Source organism: Aotus nancymaae, unplaced genomic scaffold, assembly GCF_030222135.1.
Source record: "Aotus nancymaae isolate 86718 unplaced genomic scaffold, 86718_ANA_hifiasm-v0.15.2.pri h1tg000006l, whole genome shotgun sequence".
Taxonomy (NCBI): Eukaryota; Metazoa; Chordata; class Mammalia; order Primates; family Aotidae; genus Aotus; species Aotus nancymaae.
The window spans coordinates 2,075,549-2,088,552 of record NW_026988417.1 but is presented as its reverse complement, the minus strand read 5'-3'; the positions used below and the strand labels follow the sequence as shown (position 1 = coordinate 2,088,552).

General features: G+C 47.4%; 1 protein-coding gene and 1 non-coding gene across 4 annotated transcripts in view; one reads left to right on the top strand and one right to left on the bottom strand.

The window, feature by feature from the left end:
* Window positions 1-1,049: 1,049 nt before the first annotated feature.
* Window positions 1,050-13,004, top strand: part of NELFA (negative elongation factor complex member A) — a 32,713-nt gene continuing 20,758 nt past the window's right edge. The window contains exon 1 of one of the 3 annotated variants that reach the window (XM_012466893.3): window positions 1,050-1,292. In XM_012466893.3, the coding sequence (XP_012322316.2) occupies window positions 1,050-1,292 (243 nt within the window). The remainder of the gene's footprint in view (window positions 1,293-13,004) is intronic. The other 2 variants (XM_064365290.1, XM_012466894.2) reach the window with 2 other exon arrangements.
* Window positions 8,771-8,877, bottom strand: LOC135271963 (U6 spliceosomal RNA). The gene has a single exon (XR_010340092.1). It is a non-coding gene; the product is annotated as a U6 spliceosomal RNA (small nuclear RNA).

The following is a 13,004-nucleotide window of genomic DNA, read 5'->3' as shown; positions in this document are numbered from 1 at the left end:
GCATCTGGGCTCCGCACTTCTCACCCGGCGTTCCCACCGCCCAGTGGCAATAGCTGTGAGGAATAACGAAAATACCTTTTTAAAAAAAGATATTGTAACACAGAGACCAGGCCAGGCGGCCCCGGCCTGTAACACCCCAGCACTCTGGGAAGCAGAGGCTGGGGGAGGAATCGCTTGAGCTCAGGAGTTCGAGACCAGCCTGGCCAACATAGGAAGACCTCGTCAAAAAGACAATAGAGTAAAATGAACATGATGAAATGAAGTTTAGCTTTTACTAATGTTGGTATCTAATGACAAGCTCGTAAAACTGTTAAGTTCACTACTAGCTCCTGCCCGGCGGCTCCAGCCCGAGTGGGAGCAGGGGTCTCCCTGCACTGCGGGATCTCGGGTGCTCTGCGACCGCTCCCCGAGCGCCCTCCGACCCGCATGCTCAGCGCAGCCCCGTCGGCAGCGCCCAACGGGCGGAGCGGGCTCAGCTCAGCGCGGGGCCCGGGATCCCGCAGGCTTGTTCCGCAGGGCCGCGGCTCCTCTCCGTGCAGGTGCTGGGACCGCGGGGGCGGGCGGGGCGTCCACACGGTCTGCGCACTACAGGCGACCCGGTCCGCGCCGAGAGCCGAGAGAGTAGAAAGCGAAGGGCGGACGGCGGGGCAGGTGCCACCGGGAGCCCTCGCCCCACCGCGCGAGCCGCGACTCTGCAGCGCTTGGCACCTGCACTGCGAACCCCAGGCCGCAGCCTGGACCTCCCAGCCGCGAATAGGCGCGCCCACTCGTGACGTCATCTTTTGCGGTCTCTCCGAAAGCCGGCAGCGGGCGCCGCCATGATGCATTACGGAAGCCTATAGTCCTTGCTCGGCGGCACCCCGTCATTCCGGCTCTCGGAGTTGCCAGGGACCTTCCCGGAGACGCGGCCGCCGCCCAGAAGCGCTCTCGTTGGAAGCTCCGCTCGTGGGGCCGCGCCGCCTGCGCCACCTCCGCGGCCTGCTGTCCGCATTCCGCCGGGCGCCGCCATGTTGGGGTCCTAGCCGGGGGCGCATAGGCGTCTTCATAAGATGCCGGCGCTACGGCGCGCGCTTCCCTCCAAGATGGCGTCTATGCGGGAGAGTGACACGGGCCTGTGGCTGCACAACAAGCTGGGGGCCACGGACGAGCTGTGGGCGCCGCCCAGCATCGCGTCCCTGCTCACGGCCGCGGTCATCGACAACATCCGTCTCTGCTTTCACGGTCTCTCGTCGGCGGTGAAGCTGAAGTTGCTGCTCGGGACGCTGCACCTCCCGCGCCGCACGGTGGATGAGGTGAGGCAGGCGGGGCGCCCCACGGCCGCGCCTCCCTGGGACCCGAGGCCCCCAGAGCCCCAACCTTCCCACCTCCGACCCTCACACCCCACTCCTGGCCCCGCTCCCGAACCGCCTCGGTCCCTCCCCCACCTTTTCATCTCTCTTCAGACTGTCAGTCCCCCCAGGGTCCTCAGCTCCCCCCGCCCCGCCCTCACGCCCCCTCCTAGCTCCTCGGGATTTCTCCCCCCAGACCTCACCTCCCACTGGGTCCTCATCCCCCACCTGAGTTCTCATCCCCACCCCGGGTCCTCAGGCCGCCCTCGCACCTCCTCCCCTCCCCCCGGGAACCCTCCCACTGGGTCCTCATCCCCCACCTGAGTTCTCATCCCCACCCCGGGTCCTCAGGCCGCCCTCGCACCTCCTCCCCTCCCCCCGGGAACCCTCCCACTGGGTCCTCATCCCCCACCTAAGTTTTCACCTCCCCTGGATCCTCAACCCCCTCCCCGCCGGGCCCGGGGTCCTCACTGCCCACCCTGGGCCCCCGGGAGTGGCCCAGCAGGATCTCCCGTCGGGGACGTGGCCTTGGTGGCCTGGGCGGGGGCGGGGATCCCGAGAGAAACCCGCGTGAGGAAGGGGCCGCCTGAGCTCGGTAGCTCCAGTGTCCGCTGACTGGGTGTTCTTGTTCTCACCTCGCAAAGACCCCAGCCGTCCGGAGCGCTCTGTGTTCTTTTGACTCTTTTCTGTGCGCCGTTTTTGCGTCATTCCAACGAGTGGGTGTGTGAAGTGTGTTTTCTTTCTTCCTAAACGTTATATTGTATGCTTTCCGTGCGAAATGAACCGAGTAGTTTTGCAGACTATCGAAGCCCCATGGTTGTTTAAAAGTTCCCGGCTACTGGTGTATTATTATCTCTCGTAGGTTGTAATTGTTTTTGACTGAGATATAACATGTGTGAAAAAGTACATATTCGTTCAGTTTGATGAATAATAATAGCGTCGTGAGTCACCCCTGCGATCCTCACACAGGTGGAGAAACAGAACCGTGCTTGTTCCTTGGAATCATCGGTAATCACGGCCTTCTTCCTTTCCCTTCCCACGTTTTGGAAAGGTCATCATTTCTGTGCCATCTCCCCGGTGTTAGCAGTTATGCACCCCTAAATGGCACAGCTTGGTTGCCTGATTTGGACTAGTGTGATGGGATCATAGTGTGTGTATTTTGTGTGTGGCATGCACGTGTCCTTTTGGCGGACCCCTGGACAGTTTCATCCACATTGCAGCAGACTGGGTTAATTTTCACTGCTGTGTGGTATTCCTTTCTCTGAATACGAAGCTATCCATTCTATCACAATGACACAATGACACAGCTTATGGCCAGTTTTTTGCTGTTGTAAATAAATGCTGCTACCACACGATTGTGATGTATGTGTTCAGGTGTTTGGAAGCTTGGATTTCTCCAGGTTATAATATCTAGGAGTGGAATTGTGGGGATCAGGGGATTGTGCCAAATTATTTTTCAGAGTGTTTTTTGTTTTTTGTTTTGTGTTGTTTGAGACAGGGTCTCTTGCTGTCAGCCAGGCTGGCGTGCAGTGGTACGATCATGGCTTACTACAGCCTCGACTTCTTGCGCTCAGGTGATCCTCCCACCTCAGCCTCCTGAGTAGCTGGGATTACAGGCATATGCCTCCATGCCCAACTAGTTTTTGTATTTTTAGTTGAGACAGGGTTTCACCATGCAGCCTAGGCTGGTCTTGAACTCCTGACCTCAAGCAGTCTGCTTGCCTCGGCCTCCTAAAGTTCTGGGATTACAGGTGTGAGCCATGGCATTCGGCCTGCTGTTTGGTTTTCTGTTTTGAGAATTGTATGTTCAAATCTGCTTTTAAATTCTCTTCCCATTGTTTTGTGTTTTCCTTTTTATTATTTCTTATATTATTTGTTATAGATAACAGTCCTTTTTCAGTTACGACTGTCTCCCAGTTGTCCTTTGACTTAGTTTCCTGGAATTTTTTCTTTTCTTTTTTTTTTTTTGAGATAGCATCTCGCTCTGTCACCAGGGCTGGAGTCTAGTGGTATAATCATAGCTCACTTTAACCTTGAACTCCTGGGCTAAGCAGTCCTCCCTCCTCAACCTCTGGAGTAGCTGGAACACTACACCTGGCTAATACTAGTGTGTGTGTGTATGGAGATGAGGGTCTTACCATATTGCCCAGGCTGCTCTTGAACTCCTTGCCTCAAGTGATCCTCCTGCCTTGGCCTCCCACAGCATTGGGATTACAAGTGTGATCCATGTGCCCAACCCTCTTCCTGGAATTGTGGATGAAGAGAAGCTCCTGGTTTTAACGTAGGTGGGGTATTCATCAGCCCACTCTCATTGGTGCCAGTTGTGTCTCACTGGAGGACATGCTGGGAACACTCCCTGGGTTATCTGGGCGTCGCCTTTCACACTTGAATCTTTAGTCTGCGTGGAATTGATGATTGTGTGAAGCTGGGAGTCTCATTTTCCACATGGACGTCCAGTTAGTCCAGCACCCAGCGTGGATTAGAGTGACAGTCCTTTTCCATTGATCTGCACCGTGACTTCTGCTGTGTGTCTGTTTCAGGCTGTGCTCTCTTCTTGTGGTCACTGACATGTTGATGTGCTGATAACCCAGTCAGTTCCTGTCACTTTTTTTCTGAGTCTCCTTAGCTGACGGAGCAAACTCTCCCGCTGTGTTTTTCTCCAGGAGCATCTCTGGCTATTCTTGTCCCTTCACGCTTCCGAACTCTATTCAATACTTCTTACACACAGAGAGCCTGCCTGCAGGGGTTTTAAGGCTGAGCTGCACTTGCAGTTCATTCTGGGGTGATGTCCTCTTTATATCACATCTTATAATTTGTGGGTGTGGGTATATTTAAATGTTCTTTATGATCTCGACAGAGGCCTTCCATCTCATATATTACCACCTAGTTCCTATTTTTTCATGCTGTTGTACATGGTATCTGTTAAAGTCTTAGTTTTGCTTGTTGCTGGTTTATAGAAATGCAGTTAATTTTTGCTTTTTGGGTTTTTTTGAGACAGAGTCTCACTTTGTCACCCAGGCTGGAGTGCAGTGGCGCAATCTCGGCTCACTGCAATTTCTGCCTCCCAAGTTGAAGTGATTCTTCTATCTCAACCTTCCAAGTATCTGGGATTACAGGTGCACGCCACCACACCCGGCTAATTTTTGCATTTTTAGTAGAGATGGGGTTTCACCATTGTTGGCCAGGCTGGTCTCGAACTCCTGACCTCAGGTGATCCAGCCACCTCAGCCTCCCCAAGTGCTGGGATTACAGATGTGAGCCACCACAGCCAGCCTGATTTTTGGATAATGAGTTTGTGACTACCATTTGTGTTAAAATTTTACTAGTTGCAGTAAGTTTTTTTCTGTAGAATTTCTTGATTTTTCTGTGCACTTCATATTATCTCTCATTTTCCAATTGCCTTTTGTTTTTTCTCATCTCACTGGACTGGCCAGGACCCTCCAGCTCATTGTCTGACCTCCCATCACACAGGGAGAACTTGGAATGTTTTGCCAGTAAGTGTTATGTTCCCTGTTGTCTTTGGTAAATACCCTTTATCTAGTTAAGGAAATTCTCTTCTCTTCTTAGAAGACTTGTAAAAAAAATCTTTTAATCATGAATTTAAAAAAAATAGCTTTATTAAGATATAATTTATAGCTGGGTGCAGTGGCTCATGCCTGTAAACTCAGCACTTTGGGAGGCCAAAATGGGCGGATTGCTTGAGCCCAGGAGTTCGAGATTAGCCCGGGCAATATGGTGAAACCCTGTCTCCATAAAAAATACAAAATTTAGCCAGGGGTGGTGGCACACGGCTGTGGGAGGCTGAAACTACTTGGCAGGCTGAGACGAGAGGATGGCTTGAGCCTGGGAGGTTGAGGGTGCAGTGAGCTATGATCGCATCACTGCACTCTAGCCTGGGCAACAGAATGAGACCCTGTCTCAAAAGAAAAAAGATACAATTGATATACCATATAAATATACCAGATAGCTTTCACCATTTAAAGTGTACAGTTCAGTGGTTTTTAGTACATTCACAGAGTTGATGACCATTCTAGTCAATTTTAAAACATTTTCATCGTCCCCAAATAAATCTGGTACTCGTTAGCATTTCCCCAGTCCTCCTCCTCCCCACTCCTAGGTGACTGGTCATTACTTTTGCTTCTGTGGATTTGTCTGCTCAGGATATGTTACATAAATAGAGTCACACATCTGGTCTTTTGTGCCCGACTTCTTTCACTTACTGTAATGTCTTGTTTTTGTTTTTTTTTAGACGGAGTCTCGCTCTGTCACCAGGCTAAAGTGTAATGACGTGATCTCTGCTCACTGCAGCCTCTGCCTCCCAGGTTCAAACGATTATCCTTCCTTAGTGTCCTGAGTAGCTGGGACTACAGGCATGCGCCACCAAGCCCAGCTAATTTTTGTATTTGTACAAATACAAATACCATGTTGGCCAAGCTGGTCTCCATCTCTTGACCTCATGATCCGCCTGCCTTGGCCTCCCAGAGTGCTGCGATTACAGGTATAAGCCACTGCACCTAGCCTTTATTTCTTCTTTAAAACAAAACAAAACAAAGATGGGCTACATGTGCAGAATGTGCAGGTTTGTTACCTCGGTGTATGTGTGCCGTGGTGTGCTGCACCTACTGACCCATCCTCTAAGCTCCCTCCCCCCACCCCCCACCCCCCACCAAGCCCTGGTGTGTGATGGTCCCCTCTCTGTGTCCATGTGTTCTCAGTGTTCAGCTCCCACTTATGAATGAGGACATGTGGTGTTTGGCTTTCTGTTGCTATGTTAGTTTGCTGAGGATGATGGCTTGCAACTTCAGCCATGTCCCTGCAAAGGACAGGATCGCATTCCTTTTTATGACTGCATAGTATTCCATGGTGTATATGTATCACATTTTCTTCATTATTTATTTATTTATTTCTGTTATGTATCACATTTTCTTTATCCAGTACATCTTTGATGAGCATTTGGGTTGGTTCCCTGTCTTTGCTACTGTAAGTAGTGCTGTAATAAACATACATGTCCATGTATCTTCATAGTAGAAGGATTTCTGTTCCTTTGGGTATATACCCAGTAATGGGATTGCTGGGTCAGATGGCATTTCTGGTTCACAATGAGATGGCATCTCATCGTGGTTCTGGTTTGCATTTCTCCGATGATGAGTAATGTTGAGCTTTTTTTCATATGTTTATTGGCCACGTAAATGTCTTCATTTGAGAAGTATCTGTTTGTATCCTTTGCCCACTTTTTTGATGGGGTTGTTTGTTTTTTTCTTGTAAATATGTAAGTTCCTTGTAAATTCTGGATATTAGACCTTTGTCAGATGGGTAGATTGCAAAAATTTTCTCACATTCTGTAGGTTGCCTGTTCACTGATAATAGTTTCTTTTGCTGTGCAGAAGCTCTTTAGTGTCAATTTTGCTTTTGTTGCAATTGCTTTTGGTGTTTTTGTCATGAAATCTTTGCCCATGACTGTGTCCTGAATTGTATTGCCTAGGTTTTCTTCTAGGGGTTTTTATGGTTTGGGGTTTTTTTGTTTTTTTTTTTGAGACGGAGTTTCGCTCTTGTTACCCAGGCTGGAGTGCAATGGCGCGATCTCGGCTCACCGCAACCTCTGCCCCCTGGGTTCAGGCAATTCTCCTGCCTCAGCCTCCTGAGTAGCTGGGATTACAGGCACGCACCACCATGCCCAGCTGATTTTTTTGTATTTTTAGTAGAGACGGGGTTTCACCATGTTGACCGGGATGGTCTCGATCTCTTGACCTCGTGATCCACCCACCCGCCTCAGCCTCCCAAAGTGCTGGGATTACAGGCGTGAGCCACTGCTCCCGGCCTTGGGTTTTACATTTAAGTTTTTAATCCGTCTCGAGTTAATGTACCAGTTTTTCAAAGGGAACGCTTCCAGCTTTTGCCCATTCAATATGGTATTGTCTGTGGGTTTGTCATAAATAGCTCTTATTATTTTGAGATATGTTCCATCAATACTTAGTTTATTGAGAGTTTTTAACGTGAAGGGATATTAAATTTTATCAAAGGCCTTTTCTGCATCTGTTGAGATAATCGTATGGTTCTGGTCTTTGGTTCTGTTTATGTGATAGATTATGCTTGTTGATTTGCATATGTTGAACCAGCCTTGCATCTCAGGGATGAAGCCGACTTGATTATGATGGGTAAGCTTTTTGATTTGCTGCTGGCTTCGGTTTGCCAGTGTTTTATTGAGGATTTTCACATCGATGTTCATCAGGGATATTGGCCTGAAGTTTTCTTTTTCTGTTGTGTCTCTTCCAAGTTTTGGTATCAGGATGATGCTGGCTTCATAAAATGAGTTGCAGAGAAGTCCCTCCTTTTCAGTTGTTTGGAATAGTTTCAAAAGGAATAGTACCAGCTCCTCTTTGTATTTCTGGTAGAATTCAGCTGTGAGTCCATCTGGTCCTGGGCTGTTTTTTGGTTGATAGGTTATTACTGCCTCAGTTTCAGAGCTTGTTGCTGGTCTATTCAGGGATTCAACTTCTTCCTGGTTTAGTTTGGTAGGGTGTATGCACCCAGGGGATTATCAGTTTCTTCTAGATTTTCCAGTTTATTTGTGTAGAGCTGTTTATAGTATTCTCTGATGGCAGTCTGTATTTCTTTGGAGCCAGTGGTGATATCCCCTTTGTTATTTTTTATTGTGTCTATTTGATTCTTCACTCTCCTTTATTAGTCTAGTTAGTGGTCAATCTATTTGGTTAATTTTTTCAAAAACTCAGCTCCTGGATTTGTTGATTTTTTTTCGTGTCTCTCCTGTGATCCTTCTCTGATCTTGTTATTTCCTGTCTCCTACTAGCCTTTGGATTAGTTTGCTCTTGCCTCTCTGGCTCTTTTAATTGTGATGTTAGGGTGTCCATTTGAGATCTTTCTAGCTTTCTCATGTGGGTGGGCATTTAGTGCTATTAATTTCCTTCTTTTTTTTAATTTTTTTGAGATGGAGTCTTGCTCTGTAGGCCAGGCTGGAGTGCAGTGGCGCGATCTCGGCTCACTGCAACCTCCGCCTCCTGGTCCTGGTTCAAGCAGTCCTCCTACCTCAACCTCCCAGGTAGCTGGGATTACAGGCACGAGCCACCATGCCCAGATAATTTTTGTATTTTTTAGTAGAGGCAGGGTTTCACTGTGTTGGCCAGTCTGGTATTGAACTCCTGACCTCGTGATCTGCCCACCTCGGCCTCCCAAAGTGCTAGGATTACAGGTGTGAGCCACCACACCCAGACTAATTCCCCTCTTAACACTGCTTTAGCTGCGTCCCAGAGATTCTGGTACATTGTGTCTTTGTTCTCATTGGTTTCATAGAACCTTTCGATTTCTGCTTTAATTTCATTATCTTGGAGTCATTCAGGAGCAGGTTGTTCAATTTCCATGAAATTGTGTGGTTTTGAGTTAGTTTCTTTTTTTTTAATTTTTTAAATTTTTAAAAGTAAAATATAAAAAGCATGGAACGCTTCACGAATTCGCGTGTCATCCTTGCACAGGGGCCATGCTCATCTTCTCCGTATCGTTGCAATTTTAGTGTATGTGCTGCCGAAGCGAGCACTCGAGTTGTTAGTTTCTTAATCTTGCGTTCTAATGCGCACTGTGGTCTGAGAGACTGTTATGATTTCAGTTATTTTGCATTTGCTGAGGAGTGTTTTACTTCCGATTATGTGGTTGATTTTAGAATAAGTGCCATGTGGCACTGAGAAGAATGTACATTCTGTTGATTTGGGGTAGAGAGTTCTGTAGACGTCTACTAGGTCCACTTGATCCAGAGCTGAGTTCAAGTCCTGAATACTTCATTAGTTTTCTGTCTCGTTGATCTGTCTAATACTGATAGCGGGGTGTTAAAGTCTCCTGCTGTTACTGTGTGGGAGTCAGTCTCTTTGGAGTCTCTAAGAGCTTGTTATGGATCTGGGTGCTCCTTTATTGGGTGTACATATATTCAGAATAGTTCGCTCTTGTTGAATTGCTCCCTTTACCATGACGTCATGCTCTTCTTTGTCTTTTTCGATCTTTGTTGGTTTAACGTGTTTTGTCAGAGACTGGGATTGCGGCTCCTTTTTTTCTTTTCTTTCCATTTGCTTGGTAAGGTTTCCTCCGTCCCTTTCTTTTGAGCCTGTGAGATGGGTCTCCCGAGTATAGCACACCGATGGGTCTTGCCTCCTTATCCAGTTTGCCAGTCTGTGTCTTTTAATTGAGCCCATTTACGTTTAAGGTTAGTATCGTTATGTGTGAATTCGATCCTGTCATCATCATGCCATCTGGTTATTTTGCACACTTGTTGATGCAGTTTCTTCATAGTGTCATTGGTCTTTATATTTCGGTGTGTTTTTGCAGTGGCTGGTACTGGTTTTTCCTTTCTATATTTAATGCTTCTTGTAGGAGCTCTCGCAGGGCAGGCCTGGTGGTGACACAATCCCTCAGCATTTGCTTGTCTGAAAAGGATTTTATTTCTCCTTCACTTACGAAGCTTAATGTGGCTGGATATAAAATTCTGGGTTGAAAATTCTTTTCTTTATCCTTGTTTTCTTTTTTTGAGACAAAGTCTCACTTTGTTGCCCAAACTGGAGTGCAGTGGTGCAATCTCTGCGGACTGCAGCCTCCACCTCCCAGGCTCAAGTGATTCTCCTGCCTCAGCCTCCCAAGTAGCTGGGACTACAGCCATGTGCCACCATGCTCAGCTAAATTTTTTTGTATTTATTAGTAGAGATGGGGTTTCACTATGTTGGTCAGGCTGGTCTTGAACTCCTGACCTTGTGATCTGCCCACCTCGGCCTCCCAAAGTGCTGAGATTACAGGTATGTGCCATTGAGCCCGGCCTGAAAATTCTTTTGTTTAAGAAGGTTGAACATTGGTCTTCTGTCTTGTAGAGTTTCTGCTGAGAAGTCTGCCATTAGTCTGATGGACTTCCCTTTGTAGGTGACCTGGCCTTTCTGGCTGCCCTCAACAGTTTTTCCTTTATTTCAACCTTGGAGAATTTGAGGATTGGGGTTGATCTTTTCATGGAGTATCTTATTTTTTTAAAAGATGGGGTTTCGGCTGGTCCGAAGGTAGTGAGTTATCTCAATTGATTGTTCACAGTCAGTTACACATCAAACTCCTTGTTCTACTCTTCCCCCCTTCTCACTAATGCACTTGACTAGTCTTTAAAAAAAAAAAGATGGGGTTTCACCATCATGGCCATGCTGGTCTTGAACTCTGACCTCTGGTGATCCACCCACCTCGGCCTCCCAAAGTGTTAGGATTACAGATGTGAGCCACCGCACCCGGCCTCTCATGGAGTATCTTAATAGCGTTCTCTGTATTTCCTGAATTTGCATGTTGGCCCGTCTTGCTAGGTTGGGGAAGTTCTCCTGGACAATATCCCGAAGTGTGTTTTCCAGCCCGTTTCCATTCTCCCTGTCTCCTTGTGATACTCCAGGCACTAGTAGGTTTGGTCTTTTCATGAGGTCCCGTATTTTTTGGAGGCTTTGTTCATTGCTCTGCATTCTTTTTTCTCTCCTCTTGTCTGCATGTCCTGTTTCAGTAAGGTGGTCTTCAGACTCTGATATCCTTTCTTCCGCTTGGTGGTTCGACTGTTGATACTTGTGTGTGCTTCAGGAAGCTCTCGTGCTGTGTTTTCAGCTCCATCAGGTCGCTTATGTTCCTCTCTAAACTGGTTATTCTAGTTAGCAATTCCTCTCACCTGTTATCAAGGTTCTTAGCTTCTTCGCATTGGGTTAGAACATGCTTTTTTAGCTCATCATAGTTTTTTATTACCCGTCTTCTGAAACCTACTTCTGTCAACTCGTCCATCCGATCCTCCATCCAATTCCACGTCTTCGATGGAGAGACGTTGTGATCATTTGAAGGACAAGAGGCACTTTTGCCTTTTGGGTTTTCAGCATTTTTTCGTTGATTTTTTTTCTCATCCTCATGAGTTCGTCTCGTGTCAGTGTTTGAGGCTCCTGACGCTTGGAAGGGTTTCCCGGGGAGGCCTTTTGTTGTCACTTCTGCTTTTTGTCTTTCAGTAGTCACGTCCGTCTTCTGTGTGGGGGTTCCCTTCAGGCCTACTCATCTGATTCACCCCTGTGTCTGGAGATGTCACTCAGGGAGCCTGGAGAACAGCAAAGATGGGTGCCTGCTCCTTCATCTGGGACCTCTGACCTCGAGGGCCACCAACCTGATGCCAGTAGGATCACTCCTGTATAGGGTGTTGGACAACCCTTGTTGGAGGGTCTCAGCCAGTTGGGTGGCACGGGGAGCAGGGCCTGTTTAACGAAGCACTTTGGCCCTTGGCGGAGAGGGTGTTCGCTGGGGGGAAACCCACTTCTGTCTGGGCCGCCAGGTTACTCTGTATTTCATATTTTGAGAAATCACTGAACTATTTTCCATCGTGGCTACACCATCTTACATTCTCCTTAGTGACTTTTGAGTGTTCAGTCTCTCACATCCTTGCCAACATCTGTTGTCTTTCTGATGTAGCCATCCTAGGGGCGTGAACACAAAGGACTTTTACATTTTATCAAATGCTTAAATATTTGTTGACATGTAATTCACCACATTAACAGAATAGCTTTAATTGTAAACCAACCTTGCATTCCTGAGGTAAACCTAAGTTGGTCATTTTTTGTTGGATTATATCATTCTGATGTTTTGTATAGGAATTTTATATTGTATCTTTGTTCTTGGGTGAGATTGAGAGATTGACCTGTAGTTTTGTTTTTGTTTTTTTTTAAAGATGGGGTTTCACCATGATGACCAGGCTGGTCTTGAACTCGTGACCTCAGGTGATCCACCCACCTCAGCCTCCCAAAGTGCTAGGATTACAGGCGTGAGCCACCACGCCCAGCTGAAATGGACCTGTAGTTTTACTTATGCAGACTGTCTGTTGGATTTCAGTATTGGGGTTATGCTACTGTTTTTTTTTTTTTTGATGGAGCCTCGCACTGTCGACCGGGCTGTAGTGCCCGGCTATAGTGCAGTGGTGCAATCTCAGCTCACTGCAATCTCTGCCTCCTGGGTTCAAGCAATTCTCCTGCCTCAGCCTCCCGAGAAGCTGGGACTACAGGTGTGCGCCATCATACCCAGCTAATTTTTTTTTTTTTTGTATTTTTAGTAAAGATGAGGTTTCACCATGTTGGCCAGGATGGTCTTGATCTCCTGACCTCGTGGTCCACCCACCTCGGCCTCCCAAAGTGCTGGGATTACAGGTGTGAGCTGCTGCGCCCGGCCGATGCTACCCTTATAAAAGGATTTGTATGTATCTGTTCTTTTTCTTTGGAAAGTTTGTTTACTAATGGAGTAATTTCCTCCTAAATATTTGATAGAACTTGGTAATGAAGCCTTCTGGACCTGAAATTTACTTTGTGGGAAGATTTTTGAGTATTGATCTTTGTTTTTATAATTTTTTTTTTAAACGCATGGTCTCACTGTCACCCAGGCTGGAGTGGCAATGATGTGATCATAACTCACTGTAACCTTAAATTCCTAAGCTCAAATGATGCTCCTGTCTCAACTTCCTGAGCAGCTGAGACTATAGGCATGCACCACCATACCTGCCTACTTTTATTTTTTTGTAGAGACAGTGTCTGAAATACCCCTCTGTTGTTGAGGCTGGAGTGCAGTGGTGCAATCTTAGCTCACTGTAACCTCCCCCTTCTGGGCTCAAGTGATTCTCATGCCGCAGCCTCCTGAGTAGCTGGG